Source organism: Astyanax mexicanus, chromosome 17 (assembly GCF_023375975.1).
Source record: "Astyanax mexicanus isolate ESR-SI-001 chromosome 17, AstMex3_surface, whole genome shotgun sequence".
NCBI lineage: Eukaryota > Metazoa > Chordata > Actinopteri > Characiformes > Acestrorhamphidae > Astyanax > Astyanax mexicanus.
In genome coordinates, this window is record NC_064424.1 from 38931995 (window position 1) to 38947622 (window position 15628).

The window sequence follows — 15628 nt, forward strand, 5'->3', positions numbered from 1 at the left end:
ACTTTAAATATTTTTTACATTGTAGATTAATTATAAAGACATGAAAACATTTAAGGGACACATATGACATTACCCAGTAAAAAGGGTTTGTCTTCCACCTAATCCCATAATCTAAACCTGATCATCTGATTTGAGGTGATTTGGAATGAGCTGGAACTTCACAGAGTGAAAGAGAAGCCACTATTGTTCAGCACCTCCAGGAACTCCTTCAAGATGCTGAGAAAACTTTTTTAGGTGCCTTTTCCTCATGAAGACACTGAGATAAAAATACCACGAGTGTGCAGATCTGTCTTCAAAGGTAAGTGTGCTACTTAGAATAAACTAAAACATAATATTAAACATATTCTGTTTTAACATTTTTTGTTTTCTAAATAATTCCACGTATGTTTCTGTATAACTTTAATATAGTCTACAATATTAAATGTACAATGTAAAAAGAAAGAAAACACTTTGAATGAGGAGCTGTGTGTCCAGACTTGTGACTGGTTCTGTATAGTGTATAGTGTTAGTGTGTATAGTGCGCAGTTGGGACGGAGCCTGAGCGGACTGGACTGAAAGTAGCCCGGTTTCCGCTGCGGGTCTGTAACCTGGCAACGCGGACTGATCTGTCTGAAGGCTGAAGCTCGCGCTGAAGCTCTCTTGTTTCCAGGCAACCGATCCGACTGGATCTCCGCGGCGCTGCCCGCTGCTGATTGGTCGCTGGCGGCTACGCGAGATTACAGCGGCTGCGCGCGGGCAGCTCATTCGCCTGGATCAGCGCGTAGAAAATTGAAAGCGCAGTCCGAGTCCGCGCGCGCCGCGCTACAGCCGAGCGACCGAGAGTCCGGTTTACCGCGCAAACAGCGGGATTCCCCCCGGAGACACCGCGCTGCAGTGAGTACAGTGAGTTTTAATTGGTTTATATGTGATATTACTGTTTATTACAGAGAGAAAACTGCACCACACGACATAAACACACACACTGTTACCTACTGTTATCTATCTCACCCCGCGCGCTAAAAACACTGAGCCAGGATTACTGTTGCCAGAACTGCTCTGATGTAAACATGTTTTATACAGCTCTGGAAATAATAAAATACCACTTTAAAATAATCATTTTCTCTGATTTTGCTATTTATAGGTATATGTTTGAGTAAGTTTAACATTGTTGTTTTATTCTGTAAACTATGGAGAACATTTCTCCTAAATTCCAAATAAAAATATTGTAATTTATTTGCAGAAAATGAGAAATGATCAACTTAACGAAAAAGACAGCTTTGTTTGATGGCTTGTGAACATCTATCTTCCTCTTGATTATATTCCAGAGGTTTTTAATGACACTGTCTTGATCTGGTGGTCCTTCACCCACACATTGAGCATTGTCCTGCTGGAAAAAAAACATTCATCAGAGTTGGGGAACATTACCAGAGCAGAAGGAAGCAAGTTTTCTTCCAGGATAACCTTGTATGAAGCTTGATGCAGCCTGAAGACCAAAGTGCCCAATTCCAGCCTTGCTGAAGCTCCTCAAATCATTAGCTTGATGAAAGCTGTGATTAACAATCAGGCTAATTCCACCAAATATTGATTTCTGAACTCTTAAAACATTAGCATTGTTGTTTTTAAATTAATATGAACTTGTTTTCTTTGCATTATTTGAGGTCTGAAAGCTCTGCATCTTTTTCATTATTTTGATCATTTCTCATTTTCTGAAAATAAATGCTCAAAATGACAATATTTGTATTTGTAACTTGGGTGAAATGTTGCCAGTGGTTTATAGAGTAAAAACACAATGTTCATTTTACTCAAATATATACCTATAAATAGTAAAATCTGATAATTTTAAAGTGGTCTCTTATTTTTACTGCAGTGTTAGCTGTGTTGCAAATACAGTACCAGTCAAAAGTCTGGACACACCTCTCTTAATTCTATGTGTTTTTTTTTCTTTTCATGATTTTTTACACTGTACTTTTAATATTGAAGACATTTAAGCCACACAGGAACACATAGAATTATTCTGTAAACAAAAAGTGTTAAACAACCCAGAATAGGTTTTATACTTTAGATTCTCCTAAGTAGCACATTTAGCTTTGAGGACAGATCTGCACACTCTTGGTATTTTAATCTGGAATAGTTGCTGCTTTTTTACAGCATATTTAGTGCATGCATATAAAATGCAAACAGTGAATACAGTAAACATACAGTAAAAAAACAAAAAAACTATTCTGCTTTTTAAGAATATTGCTATTATCACAATTTACAGTTTTATATAGTTTTTTTTGCAATATTATTCTGCACACCTCATATTATGATATGCAACACCTCTAGTCTCATTCATTATTTTTTACAACATTCTTATGCATTATAATTTAGTAATGTTTAATAATATCTTAACCAGAGTAAATTAATTATTTCTACTGATATTACTTACTTTGCTATTTAACAATGTTTATTATTGTGGTATGTTCTGTTATAGTTTTTGACACTTATTATAAAGTGTTACTGCTGTGTTTGTGTATTTAGCTTTTGGGGTGCAGTGTTTGTGGGGAAAAATAAACCTTTAAAGACTCATTCTTTAATTAAATTTTATTAAATAGAAACAGATCATACACTGGTAGTAAAGAACATTGAATTAACATTATTTCAGTTAGATCAATTTTCTTATGTTGATAATGAAAAAAAAACAACAACTTTTAAACAAATTTTATTTAACATTCTCTCAAACAGTAGTTATTGTTAAAATTCTGACATTGAATCAGGGTTTATGTAAAGGTTTTTAATTGTTGAGCAGAGAAGCTTTATAATAAATTACACTCAATAAATTATTTAAGACAAAAGATGCTGCCCTCAAATAATAACCATTAATATAATATATGCCCTTTTCTACACTGCAAGAATACAGTACTCTAAACTGTAAGCATAGAATACAAACAACATATACATACTGTATTTAATGTAAGTAAAGTTAAATACAGACAGTACATATGAAAGCATATGTTTAAATCAGTGCAGAACGGATGTGCACATTTGTGTGTTAGAGAAATGTATGTATGTATGTTTGTTCTGTCTCCAAATTGCCAACTTTATAGAAGACGGTAAAAAGTTATCCTAAGTGAAATATTTAATAAGTTTAATAAGTTTTCATTTCAGTTGACATCAGTGCTACAATATTATTTCAAATAATATCAGAGCACTTTAGTTATTCTATTCATCTTAAAATCTGAAATCTGATTATGTACAAAAGAGCGGACAATTTGTATTTCAGACAGTAAATAATTGTTTTTATCTTGACAGCATCAATGTATTATTTTCAATGATGTTCTTCTTATGGACATATATGGTCTCTTGTAGAGTCAGCCTGGACCAACTCACCTGGACAAAATGCACATGAACAGCCTGCTGAATCGGTGGAGTAAGTAACATGGTTATTTCAGTGTTTTCTGTGTTGTAATATAACCATTGCTACTGTTATGTGTTTGCTTAGCTTTGCACCTTTTAGTAGCAGTGTTAATATTAATATTAATCCAAATGAGTCCTTGGTGAGGTTTGTGTACTGAACATCCTGAGAGCATCTCAGGACAGTGTGTAAATCTGTGAATGTGTGACCTTATATACAGGGTGTAGCTGTTCTGGGTTTGTGGAAGAGATTAAACTTTTTTCGTATAATTGCTTCTGACAAAAGTTCTAGGACAAAATGTTACAGTAATAAATATTCACAGTGATGTGATCTCTTTATCACAATCTCTTTAAAACATGAATAAGCTTATCACTGAATGAATCTGAATTTATCATCAGTATTGAGTCTGCGCTCTTATGGGTTAAGATGGGTTAAGCTGCTTTCTCTGGTCCAAGATGGAAATATAAGTGTGAGGGGTTCCAAGTAAGCTCCAGTGTTCAGGGTTTCATATGTTCCACGCAGCTATGATCGAATGTCATGTAAATATGAATGTTAGGGATCCCCCTCTGAGCGATATACACTTGTTTTTGAAGATAAATCAGTTGCACAACATTGTGTGGGCTAGAGGTGTGAATCACAGGGCATCTCATGATATGATATCATGTTACGCTGCCCATGATAATGATGATATTGTAATACCCCACCCATAGTAAGGACTACTTGAAATTTCTGACATTTCAAGTCAAATGTTTTATATTTATTATTTGTAACAGTAACAGATGATTTCTTGTGGTTCTGCTCAGAATGAGGATCAGCTCAGAACAAAGCAGGCTCTTCACAGAACATAAGATTCCCTTAAAACAGATGTAAATCTTCTCCATTTCTGAGTTTATGTCATCCCACTTCTTATTAAAATGTACAGCTTATTTGGGATGTGACATGTGTCCCCCAGCTCAGGAACAGTCCGGTGCCCAGACAGAGCTGAAATGAGGTCACAGACGCGGTGTGTGATGGAAACAGTGTCCATAAATCAGTTATTTATATCCCAATAGGTAACAGACTGCTGGAGCTCTATTACACTATTTTAAACACATAACACAGTGACACTGATTAGCATGGTAGTGGTGTATGAGGTGTTAATGTGTGTTGTGCTGTGTATACAACTGGACCAGACAGTGCAGCAGTGCTGTTGGAGTTTTTAAACATTATGTAACTCAATGTTCACTCTATTAGACACTCCTACCTACAGCTGCTCCACCTTGTAATTAAAGTAAAGTTAGAAATAAAAGCTCTGAATCTGTTGTTGCAAAGTTTGGGTTGGTCATCCTCTTGTTCATTATCAGTAGTTACAGGACGCTGCCCATTAACCCTGTCCAACAATGTTACACAAATATTTCTTGTAGATGGACTATTCTCAGTCCAGCAGTGAGATTTGTGTGTTTAAGAACTCCAGCAGCACTGCTGAATCTGATCCACTCTTACCAGCACAACACACACCAACACCTCATACCACCACCATGATGCTAATCAGTGCTAATCACTGCAGTGCAGAGAATAAGAAAGACCCATCATCCAAATAATAATAGCTTCTCTGTGGTGTTTTTTCCACTGTGGGGATCTGAGCATTGAAGAACAGGGTGAAAAGAGAATAATAAAGAATGCAGAAAAACAGATACAGAACTACAATCTGTAATTTTAGAACTAGAAAATGTCCTATTTGCTATATTTGGTACATTAAATATGCTTTGTAAAATCAGCATTGTATGGTGTTCCTCTGTGTTTAAGTTTGAAAGTGTGTGAGATGCTGTGGTGTTGAGATCTGAGCTGCAGGGATTTCTGACTGAGTCTTTAAGTGCTTTGTGTGCATTAACAGAGATGTTAGATAATGCTGAGTCAGTGGTCAGGCAGGTCTACAGCAGCTTTCTCTATTCTGTGGATCATTTCTCTGCACTGTTCTGTGGAGGCCTTTATTTAGTTTATTTTTGCAGTTTTTACAGTTGTTCTTTGTGCAGTAAATGTCTTCATCTTAACTTTGTTGTTAATATACCAAAATAAATGTTCCAAAATCACTTGGAATAAAATCTGTTTATATTAACCTCCAGATTCCTTCTCCTGTAAAGAATTTTGTTTTGGAGTAAATTTTTTTGTGTGACAGTGATGATGTAATACTTGTCATAGGATATAAAAAAACATTTGTTATCTGGCTTAAAACAGATTTAGGTGAAATGAACTATTTCTGGGCTCCCCCTACAGTCAGGAAGTGTAGTTCACACTCTAAAATGGCACATGTTGCACATGCATTTCTGGACAAACTTAAAGTGACAGAAGCATATGGGCTAAGGTGGTGGAGTAATTACAGGATTACTCTCAAAATTACTAAAGTAAAAATATGAGCAATGAGCAACATATTATATGTTATAAAAGTCTGTTAAAGTATGATCTTAAAAAGAAGTTATTGTATAAATATATTGCAAAGAATTATATTTATATGTTTGTGTGGAGGATTCTCACCACATTGGAAGCGCCCAGATTGCCATAACAGCTTGAGCCGCTGATAACAGTAATCACAGTTATGTCTGAGCGTGGTACCGCGGCTGTGATCTGTTGTTAGATTTTGTTGGAGTTTGTTTATTCCAGCAGCTGTTTACAGTTCACTCAGAAACTGAATCTGAATAAAAGTGCAGAGGTCATCTCTGCAGCTCCGCGCAAATAAAGCAAGACAAAAGAGAACAGGGCTGCAATTCATTAGGAGCTTAGAGCTGTGAGAGAGTGTGAGCCGTGGCATGGCACACCGGTGGCACGCAAACCCTAATGAACTCTGCCCACAGCTAATCTCCCTCTGCATGACATAATCAGGATAGGGCTCTCGCTGTGGAAATATTAAACATGTTGTGTGTGTGCTGTGGTGTGTGTCCGGCGTGTGCAGTACGGACCTCAAAGTCACTCCACGTGCTGATCGCAATCTGAAGCCTCAGTCCGGAAGAACGCTGAGACGCTCTGATTCGGGCGCTGCAGATTTTCCACACTCTGAAAGATGATGCCAGTGGGGTTACGCTGGAATTGGGCTGCATGCTCACCGTGCAACAAGCGTTACAGTGGATCCTTAAAACGCTAACAAAGTCCGACAACTTCAGCACATGATTGTCTATTTTTAATTATTATTCATATTATATTTGAATGTGAGGAATAAAGACTGGGCTGAAAGTAACATAATACAGGAGGATGACATAATCCTGCACCTAACTGTCAGGGCCAGACAAGGATGAACAGCTGTGGTTATACATAGTTAAATTCTGGTAGAGGTGGGATTCAACACATTCTGTAAAAGCGACTCGCTAAACTTACAGCATTCTTTAAACCAATTAATGTAAAGTATACAGAGACTCCACCCACGTGGGTGATGAGGACAGGATGTAGTTAAGTTTTTTAGTGTGCTCAATCACTAAACTGCAGTGTGAAACTGGACAGAACTAACCAGACCTCTTGTTTCCCTCTTGTTTCGTAACTCCACAATTTTTTCTTTCTCTTTAAAGAGACAGTTTCCAGTAAACTGAGGCTCCACTGGGAGTCTGACTGGAAGCAGCAGCCTTTTGACCAGTGTGTGTAAAATTTACGCATTAGAGTTCTACAGAGCGTGAAATTTAACAGTGTGGTGCGATCTCTTGCTTTCATAGGCATATTTTGTATGTGTGCTATGTGTATGTATGTGTATGTGGAAGAGTGTTTGTGTGTATGTAATGTGTGTGTGTTTGTGTGAGAATGTTTGTGTGTGTGTGTTTGTGTGAGAATGTTTGTGTGTATGTAATGTGTGTGTGTGTAAGTGTGAAACACATTGGCCTGTTTTTTAGGTATTCAGAGGCTGACCTCACTGACTCCAGCATGTCAGGTTTTTCCGCTGGTTGTGGTTCTCAGTTACCCACCTGTTTTGTAGGAAACTGATCACATGTGATGGTTTGCTGAAGACGTCGGTGGGTTGAAAGATCAGCACTGTTTGTGCTTTTGTTAAAAGGTGTTGGTTTAATGAAAAAGCAGGAAAAAAACATTTAAAGTCAGTTTAAAATGTTGTACTCAGTGGTTTACTAAAACAATCTGGTAAAAAACACTTTAGCACAATATTTAAACAAATTTGCAAAATAAATATTATTTACTGGGGTGGGAATCAGGGAGCATCTCATGATCAGATTTTATTATGATATGTTTTGCCCACAATGAAATCATGATACAATACTTCACTGCATCTGTGTTACTGAAGATGATAAAATACTCCTAAATAAACAGGAATTATGTATTGATTGGTGTCGATTTTACAGAGTTTGACAAACAATATTCTTCACCATATGTTTACCCAATTCATTTGATTAATGCCACCACAGCAACAAGGCAGCAACATTACTAAATTAAATTAGGTTCGAGTCTAAACTCTTTAGGGAGTTTAGAGAGTTAATGTTTCAATATATTTATATTATATGCCATGTACTGATAATATATTGCAAGCAAACAAATTATACAATGTATTGCAAAAATCAATATTTTATCCCACCCTTAGAATGAACACAATAAAACTAGGATAAAATATTAGGGGTTCATCTGAGTATTAAAATACAGGAGAATTAATGATTTTTCTTTTGCTATGGAGTCACCTGACCTGATCTGTTCCGCTGTCTCAGACCAGTGCAGCTCAAAGAAAGCAAAAGGCTGCGACCCAAAGGATTTCAGCATCTACAGTGACAGGAGGAAACTCAATCGAGCTTTAAAACTGAGTGGCCCAGGAGACACACGCGAGGTCTCTTCCATTACACTGAATAATTCATCACAACCCACAGGAAACTGACGTGTTTTCAATTTCTATGATTGTCCAGCAGCACGTGTGCGGCCTGTTTAGCGGAGAGGCTGAACAATGCATCAGTTTCACTAATGACGACATCAGTTATGTTTTTTCTTGGCTGTAGACTTGGAAATATATGAATTAAATTATATAAAAACAATACGTAATGGATGGGTCTGTCACACATACAAGTATATACAACCCCAAATCAAAAAAGATTTAGACCGGATGGTAAAAGCTAAAAATGAAATCTGCAATTTATCTGAAATCTAAAATGTTTCTTACATTTACTTTACTTGTATTTGATTCAGACAGTTACCACTTATCTACTAAAATCTTGGACGTTACACGTTAACATTTTCTGGTCAGTGTTTGTTTTTGGAAGAGACGGAATGTACAGACATAAAGGAGGCAGGGTCTGTCATGTTATAGGGTGAGCGCAATGCAAAGCCATATACTGCACACAGATAAAGATACAGGACCGGCCAGACTGAGTGAAAACCACACCAGAAACACATCGATTGAAATCCTCAGTGCCATTTTATGTGAAGGAATGAAAATCTTACAAACTAAGAAATGTTTTTTAAATGTTTAAACTATTGTAAAACTAAAAATTATTTTTTAATTGTATTGTAGGCCTGAAATTCAGGAATGGATATAGAGTATATTTATTAATGTTATAATATCAGATCATAAATGAGTGATCTCGATCTCTGGTCTTATTTTTGTTTTAGCTTGCTTCTGTCTGAGGTCACATTTATTAGACACTGAACTTTGGTCTATATATTAGTTATTGTTATTTTAGAAACTATATGATGAAATATGTATATTACTATATGTACTGTATGTATGATGTACCTCATAATCAGTGACAGTGAATGTACAAAGTTACAAACTATTTTACCTCTTGTCTTGGTCTCGGCCACTCTCACTCGCAGTCTCGATTTCACTTGGACTTGGCTACCAGTAGTCTTGGTCTTGTTTCGATCTTGACATGTTCTAGTTTTGACTTGGTCTCTAGCGGCCTTGACCACAACACTGATATTAGTCTTATATCTTGGGTTCATACTGTCTACAGTAAAATATACGGCCTGCAGTATATAGATCAAAACAAGCTATAGTAGATATACAGTACAGGGTTTAGAAGAAAATATCTCTGTATTACCTTCCTTTGATCTGTACTTTTCCTAGTATCAGTTTTCATCTGTGTTTTGTATCTGTCAGGTCAGATCACCACAAGACATGTTTTCTCTCAGATCCCGTCTCTCTGTGCTGTAAGAGAATACTCTCAGTGATCTGTCTCTCAGTGCTTCCTTGCTGTGTTCCTGCTAAACTCCATACAGAAGTGCCCCCCAACCCCTCCTCCAGCTCTCTGTGGGACCCTCTCTGTAACCTCTGACCCTGTTGTTTATTTCACTCTGTTCTTTCTCTCTCTCTCTCTCTCTCTCTCTCTCTCTCTCTCTTTCATGTGCCCACATAGAAATACACTCTGTACTCACTGCAGCCCACAGGCTGTGTAAAACACTAACCTGAGTAACTACATTCACTGTCTCCACCAGCATGTGAGGAAGAGAATGCAGGCACTGGTTTCAGGTGTCTGAATCACAGATTTTTAAAGCGATGACATACACTTCACAGGCATCAGTGTATAGGTATACATAGTATATAATATTTGCACATATTTTTAGTGTTATTCATAATATTTCAACACTAAAATTAGTATAAATACAAATATAAAGAAAATGAATCACAATATCATAAAATATATATTTTTTATGCATATTCACCATAAAAAACATAGGCAAACAAGATTGCACTGTATGTTCAAATGTTTTTGGACAACCTTTCAAATAAATGTATTCAATGCATTCAGCACCTTTACATTGCAACCATTTCTGAAACAGATGTGCATGTGAGTGGGTAGTAGAGGTGGGCAATATGGCAATATTTAATCCTGTTATGATAAATTTTTACATCTTATTGTATCAACAATAGAATTTTGCATATTAAGCATATTGAGAATTTTATAATAATGATGATACCATCAGCGCTAAAAGAGCACTGACCCAACTGCACATCTCATCAAAGAGATTGTAATTAGACCAGTTTAGTCTAGTATTTGAATAGTGTAGTGGGTCACTACTGATGCATTTGGCTGTTATAGCATGTATATCATGATAATTATCGTGGAGCATAAAACTTGTGTTTTAAGTATTATAATCTAATATTTTTATCATATCGTCCAGCCCTAGTGGTTGGAAAATGATCTTTCTGTGTACAGTTGGGCTGTGACTGACAACAGCGAATTATTATTTTGGTAGTCGACTAATCTTTTGATTATGTTTCTGATCAGTTAATTAGTATTTCTGCCCTGCCCTTCATCACTGCTTCCTGTGGGTATGGTTTCAGCCCCTAGATTTCTCTATCTTTGCTTTGAAATGACAGAAACAGCTGAAAGTGTGATTTTAACAGCCTGTAAATGCCTAGATGTTGTTTTGATGTGAAACGTTCTGATATTTAGTGAGAAAATATATAATCTGTTGTGTTTGAACATTTTTAGTGAGCGAGATGAGTGTGAACTAAGTGAGTGTGCTCAGTACCCCTCCCTCACTGTGTTTCTGTTCCCAGCACTGTGAGTAGTGCAGTGCAGGTACATATTAAATATTTGTTGAGACTGAAATTTGGAGTATGTACGTTTTTATAACTGACAGTCAGTTAAATTGACTGCTCATTGTAGCTCTAATTCTCTTTAGTGTCTCTCTGCTGTCGCTAGCAGCAACTATGTGTTTATGGAGTTTATGATGTGTCTAAATTTACACTAAGTTTAGTTTTGTACTTTTATGCTGCATGCTGGTACATTTGACACATCTGAATGGGTGTACTGCACACTGCTGTAATAAATAGGGGTGGGCCCAACAATTATATTGTCGTAGTTTGTACCATTTTTGTTTGCAATACATTATCAATATGTGGCATCAAATATCTAGTATTACACTTTAAGTACTTTGTGTAGTTATAGACATAGTGTGTGTGTGTGTATGTGTGTGTTGTAGGGTTGTATAAGTACTGTAGAAAATCAGCCGGGCAGAAAGTTTCTCTGTGTTATGGTGTGAAAGGAACATTATCTCCTAGCTTGTTGAATGTTGTCCGGTTGGTTGAGGAATGTCAAAAATCAGATTTTGGCACGCAGTTTACTTTAGATAGTCACAGTGTCCTGCTGTATCTTTTACTGCTAGGTGTTGGATCTAAATCGGTTCAGTTCAAAAGCATCAGAAGCTGAGGGTTATATCTCAGTGATCTCGTAAAGTGGCTGTTGAACCGAGCATTGAGCTGTGGAGCTGTGGGATGATGGAGGGGAGTTGTGTGGATGAGGTGGGGTGGTGAGGTCAGGCATCACAAAATAAAATGTATTTAATGTTATGTAACTGTGAGTGTACATTATGTTAGTCTGGTTGCTAAAAACCTTTATATGTTAACATTATATGTCAGCTACATTCTATGAAATCTTTTCTCTTTTTATTTTTCCCTGCATTATGACTTTAACCCAGACTTATGTTTCTTATTTTCATGAAATTCTAGTTTTAATTTTAACTTAAAGGTAATTTTGGAATCATTAATTGTAGTGTTATATGGTAAACCCACCCTATAGGATCTTTGGGTGTTTTTCACATGTAATATTAAAAGGAAAATAATCTTAATTTCCAATGAAAATACAAATATACAAAACTATCTAAAAAATATCCAGGAATGTGAAGAGCTCTAACCAGGCAAAGAACCATTTAAACATCTAATAGTTCTATACAAAAACAGTGCGTTCATTTTTAAAAGACTGTAGTGAAAAAGGGGTTAAAAGGCAGGCCATCAGTCTCAGCCTGTCTGCCCTGTATGATGCAGAGTGCTGAGCTCATGCAGTTATGATAACTCCCTCTGTAAATCCCTCTTACTGTAACAGCTCCTCCACGATTAGCATGCCTCCTCCGCTTATGTGCGTTAAGTAATCTAACCTACCGTCCACACACAGCGCCATCAGAACTGCCCATCATCCCTCCCGCTTCAGATGGGGAATATGAAGTAGATATGTTCTCTTTATCATAATAACTTATATATGCATGAGAAATTTAGCTTATATGATGCGTATCATCAGTACATCTAGATCTCTAATTTCTGACATCTAGATGTTTCTCAGCTGCTAGATGTATCATCAAAAAGAGATTTAGAGCAGTACATACATACATTATGAGAGAGACAGAGAGAGAGAGAGAAACTATAAGCTGCTGCAGACATTGTACAGTAGCTGTATAGTACTAGGTAAACCAACTAGATGTCAGATTAATATGTATTTTAATAAATTATTCCATCAATCGTTACATTTCTTTCCTTTTTTAAATTTAAATAGCTTACCCCATATTGTTTGTAAAATAGTGATGTGCCACATCGTATCTTACGGAATAAAATTGCCAATATTTTCTAATATCATGAACGATATTATACCCTGAAACATCGTGCCATATCACACACCCCGATTTATCACCTCAGGGTACTACTTTTTTTACTGTTTTTAGCAAAAGAAAAATTCACACTTTTCTCATTTCCCATTAAATATCTACTAGAGACAGATTATATCTGTCCATTATCATTTATTTTACTTTATTCCTGGATATATGGAGATATTTGAAGTGCATTATTATTAGTAGTATTATCATGTCCTTATGGATCATTGACTTCTGTTAAAAATCTGATAAAATTCTTGTATTTTTTATAGCTCAGTTTGGGGTGAGCCACATCATCAAATTTAAATTAGATTTTGTTGCTGTAGTGTATTCTTGAAATATTTTTTTTATTCAGTGTTTTGTCATATCACCAAAAGTATAATTATCACGAAAATACCATGAAATATCATGATATTATTTAAGGGTCATATCGCCCACCTCTAACGTAAAGCAGTGGATGCAGTGGTGTAAAGCATGCCGCCACTTGACTCTAAAGCAGTGCAGATGTGTTTTCTGGAGTGACGAATCACACTTATTAAAATCCCACAGACGAGTTGCAAAGAGAACAACATTTGTCTGACTGCATTGTGCCAGGTGTAAAGTTTGGTAGAGGGGGGATTATGGTGTGCATTAGTTTTTAAGGAATTGAGCTCAGACCTTTAGTTCCTTCAGCAAACAAAGAGATTTTGGACAATATCATGCTCACAATTTTGCGGGAGCAGTCTGGGGACGGCCCCTTCCTGTTCACAAAGGAAGGTCCATACAGACATGGAGTCCCAATCTCAACCTGATAGAACACCTCTGGGCTAAATTAGAGTGGAGACTGCGAGCCACGCCACATATTTTTAATTAATGTTTTATAATTTGCTTTAATGGCCAGGAAGTCAGCCATTATAAAAATAATTTCTGCATACTGTTCTCTACACTGATGGTGAGTTAGGGGTGGCGGCACATGCCCATTATGCAAATAAATTATGTCAAGGGCTAAAAGGAATATGTAATTTCTGTGCAATATACTAAGAAATTTTAGACATTTTAGTGGGTCTTAGCTGTACAATTTAGGTCATTTTAATTTACCCAAACAAGTACTGTATGTTACTTCTTACAGTCTATAATTTACAGTCTTAAATTTAGGAAGCTTTTGCACATGGTAAATTTGATGTGCTGCCTGGTTTTCTCACAACACTGCAGGAAATTATTGGAAATCTTCTATAATCTATCTATCTGCTCGTTTTTTCCAGAACAGTGTTAAGCAGTTATTTACGGTATGATTTTACTGTAAAAATACTGCCGTAGGTTGCAGTGTGTGTGTAATTGTTTTGTTTTGCTGGGAGTGAACAGTAGGTCAGTGTGTAACAGTGGTACAGTTGTAGAAATGAAGGGAACTGGTGAAAGCTGGCTGCACTAGCAGGGTCATTATGTCCACCGCTGCCCGAGGGAGTCGGCTGGGCGGCGGGTAAAGCAGTTAAAGGGCAGTTAGGACAGCAGATTGGGAGCTGTTGAGGGCATGAGCTCAGCTGTGACGTAGTTTTAATGATGCAGTGATGTAATCTCTAGCGGACATGATAATCCACGATTCAATAAATTGTCTAAAACACAAACTGAGAGAGAGCGAGTGGTGTGCAGTAAGCTGGGTTTATATTCAGAGCGCTGAAGAAAAGGGAACCAGGGGAATAGACTAATCCCTGCAGAGGCAGCTGCTGTTACTGCAGTCATTCACACGCATGCTAACTCGTACATGAAGATTCATAAAATATTTGTACATTAAAAATGTAAAGGTTACAGACTTTTGTGAACATTTAAAAAAAAAATCTTAAAAATATATATATATGGTAAAAATATATCAAAATATTAAAAGACATTTTCACTATATCTTTTAAGGCCAGTGCTATTATTTATGTTTTAATAAATTGACAACAAAGTGTGTTTTATTTTATTCTGATCCATAAAAAAAGCACATGAAAACAAATACAAAAATTCATGTACAAACACAAATACAAAAAAGCATAAAAAAATATTTTTTACTACACGGTATGCTTTGTACTGAATAAATGCAGTTGCCACAGATACAGCATTTCATTTTACTGCAGAGTATCCAACAAAAATCCACCCCTCACATTTCTGCAATTAATGTCTAAATAGCTGGAAACACAATAAACGCAAGCAACACTGTGAGTACTCCTCCCAGTGATCAGGACAACTGTCCCTTGCCTACAGTCAAGCACAGTGGTGGTAGCATCATGGTCTAGGGCTGTATGAGTGCTGCCAGCACTGAAGAGCTGAATTCTGTAACATTCCATGTTTCCATGTTTCCAACATGACAATAACCCCAAACTAAAAAGAAAAGAAAATAACTGCTTTGCTGTGGAAGCTAAGGGTAAAGGTGATTGACTGGTCAAGTGTATCTCCAGAACTAAACCTAGCATCTGTGGGGCACCCTAAAGCAAAAGGTGGAGAAGTGCAATTTGTCTAGCGTCCACCAGCTCTGTGATGTCACTCCCTGTAGGAGTGGAAAATGATTTTAATAGCAGTCTGTGCAGCTCTGAGAGCTCTTCCAGAGCTAGATAATAATGATCTACACAAAAAATAAAGACACTTTAAGTACAATTTGGACATGTTAACTGTGCTGTGTTCTTATGTGTGTTGCATTTTTTTTAGAAATGAATTGGTTTGTTTTGAGATCATTTATAGAGGGCAGAAAACTGCTATAAGAGTTGTAAAATGACTAAAAGTTTAATTTCTATAGTGTCTTGTGAAAGATATAATAAAATATTTGCAGAAATGCGAGGAGTGTACTCACGTTTTTGGTGATATTGTAGATGTTGGTGTTAAAGTAAGGTGTTAAATTTGGAACTAATTTGTGTGTGTGTGTGTGTGTGTGTGCGTGTATCAGGTTCAGAGGAATGCGGGGCTGTCTCCCCCAGCCCACTTTATTTAGAC

General features: G+C 36.6%; 1 protein-coding gene across 2 annotated transcripts in view; it reads left to right on the top strand.

The window, feature by feature from the left end:
- Positions 1-648: 648 nt before the first annotated feature.
- Positions 649-15628, top strand: part of zgc:113162 (PKc_LIMK_like_unk domain-containing protein) — a 38869-nt gene continuing 23889 nt past the window's right edge. The window contains exons 1-2 of one of the 2 annotated variants that reach the window (XM_015601474.3): positions 649-882; positions 3328-3388. In XM_015601474.3, coding sequence (XP_015456960.2) covers positions 3358-3388 — 31 coding nt within the window. In that variant the 5' untranslated portion in view covers positions 649-882; positions 3328-3357. The remainder of the gene's footprint in view (positions 883-3327; positions 3389-15628) is intronic. The other variant, XM_007233897.4, reaches the window with a different exon arrangement.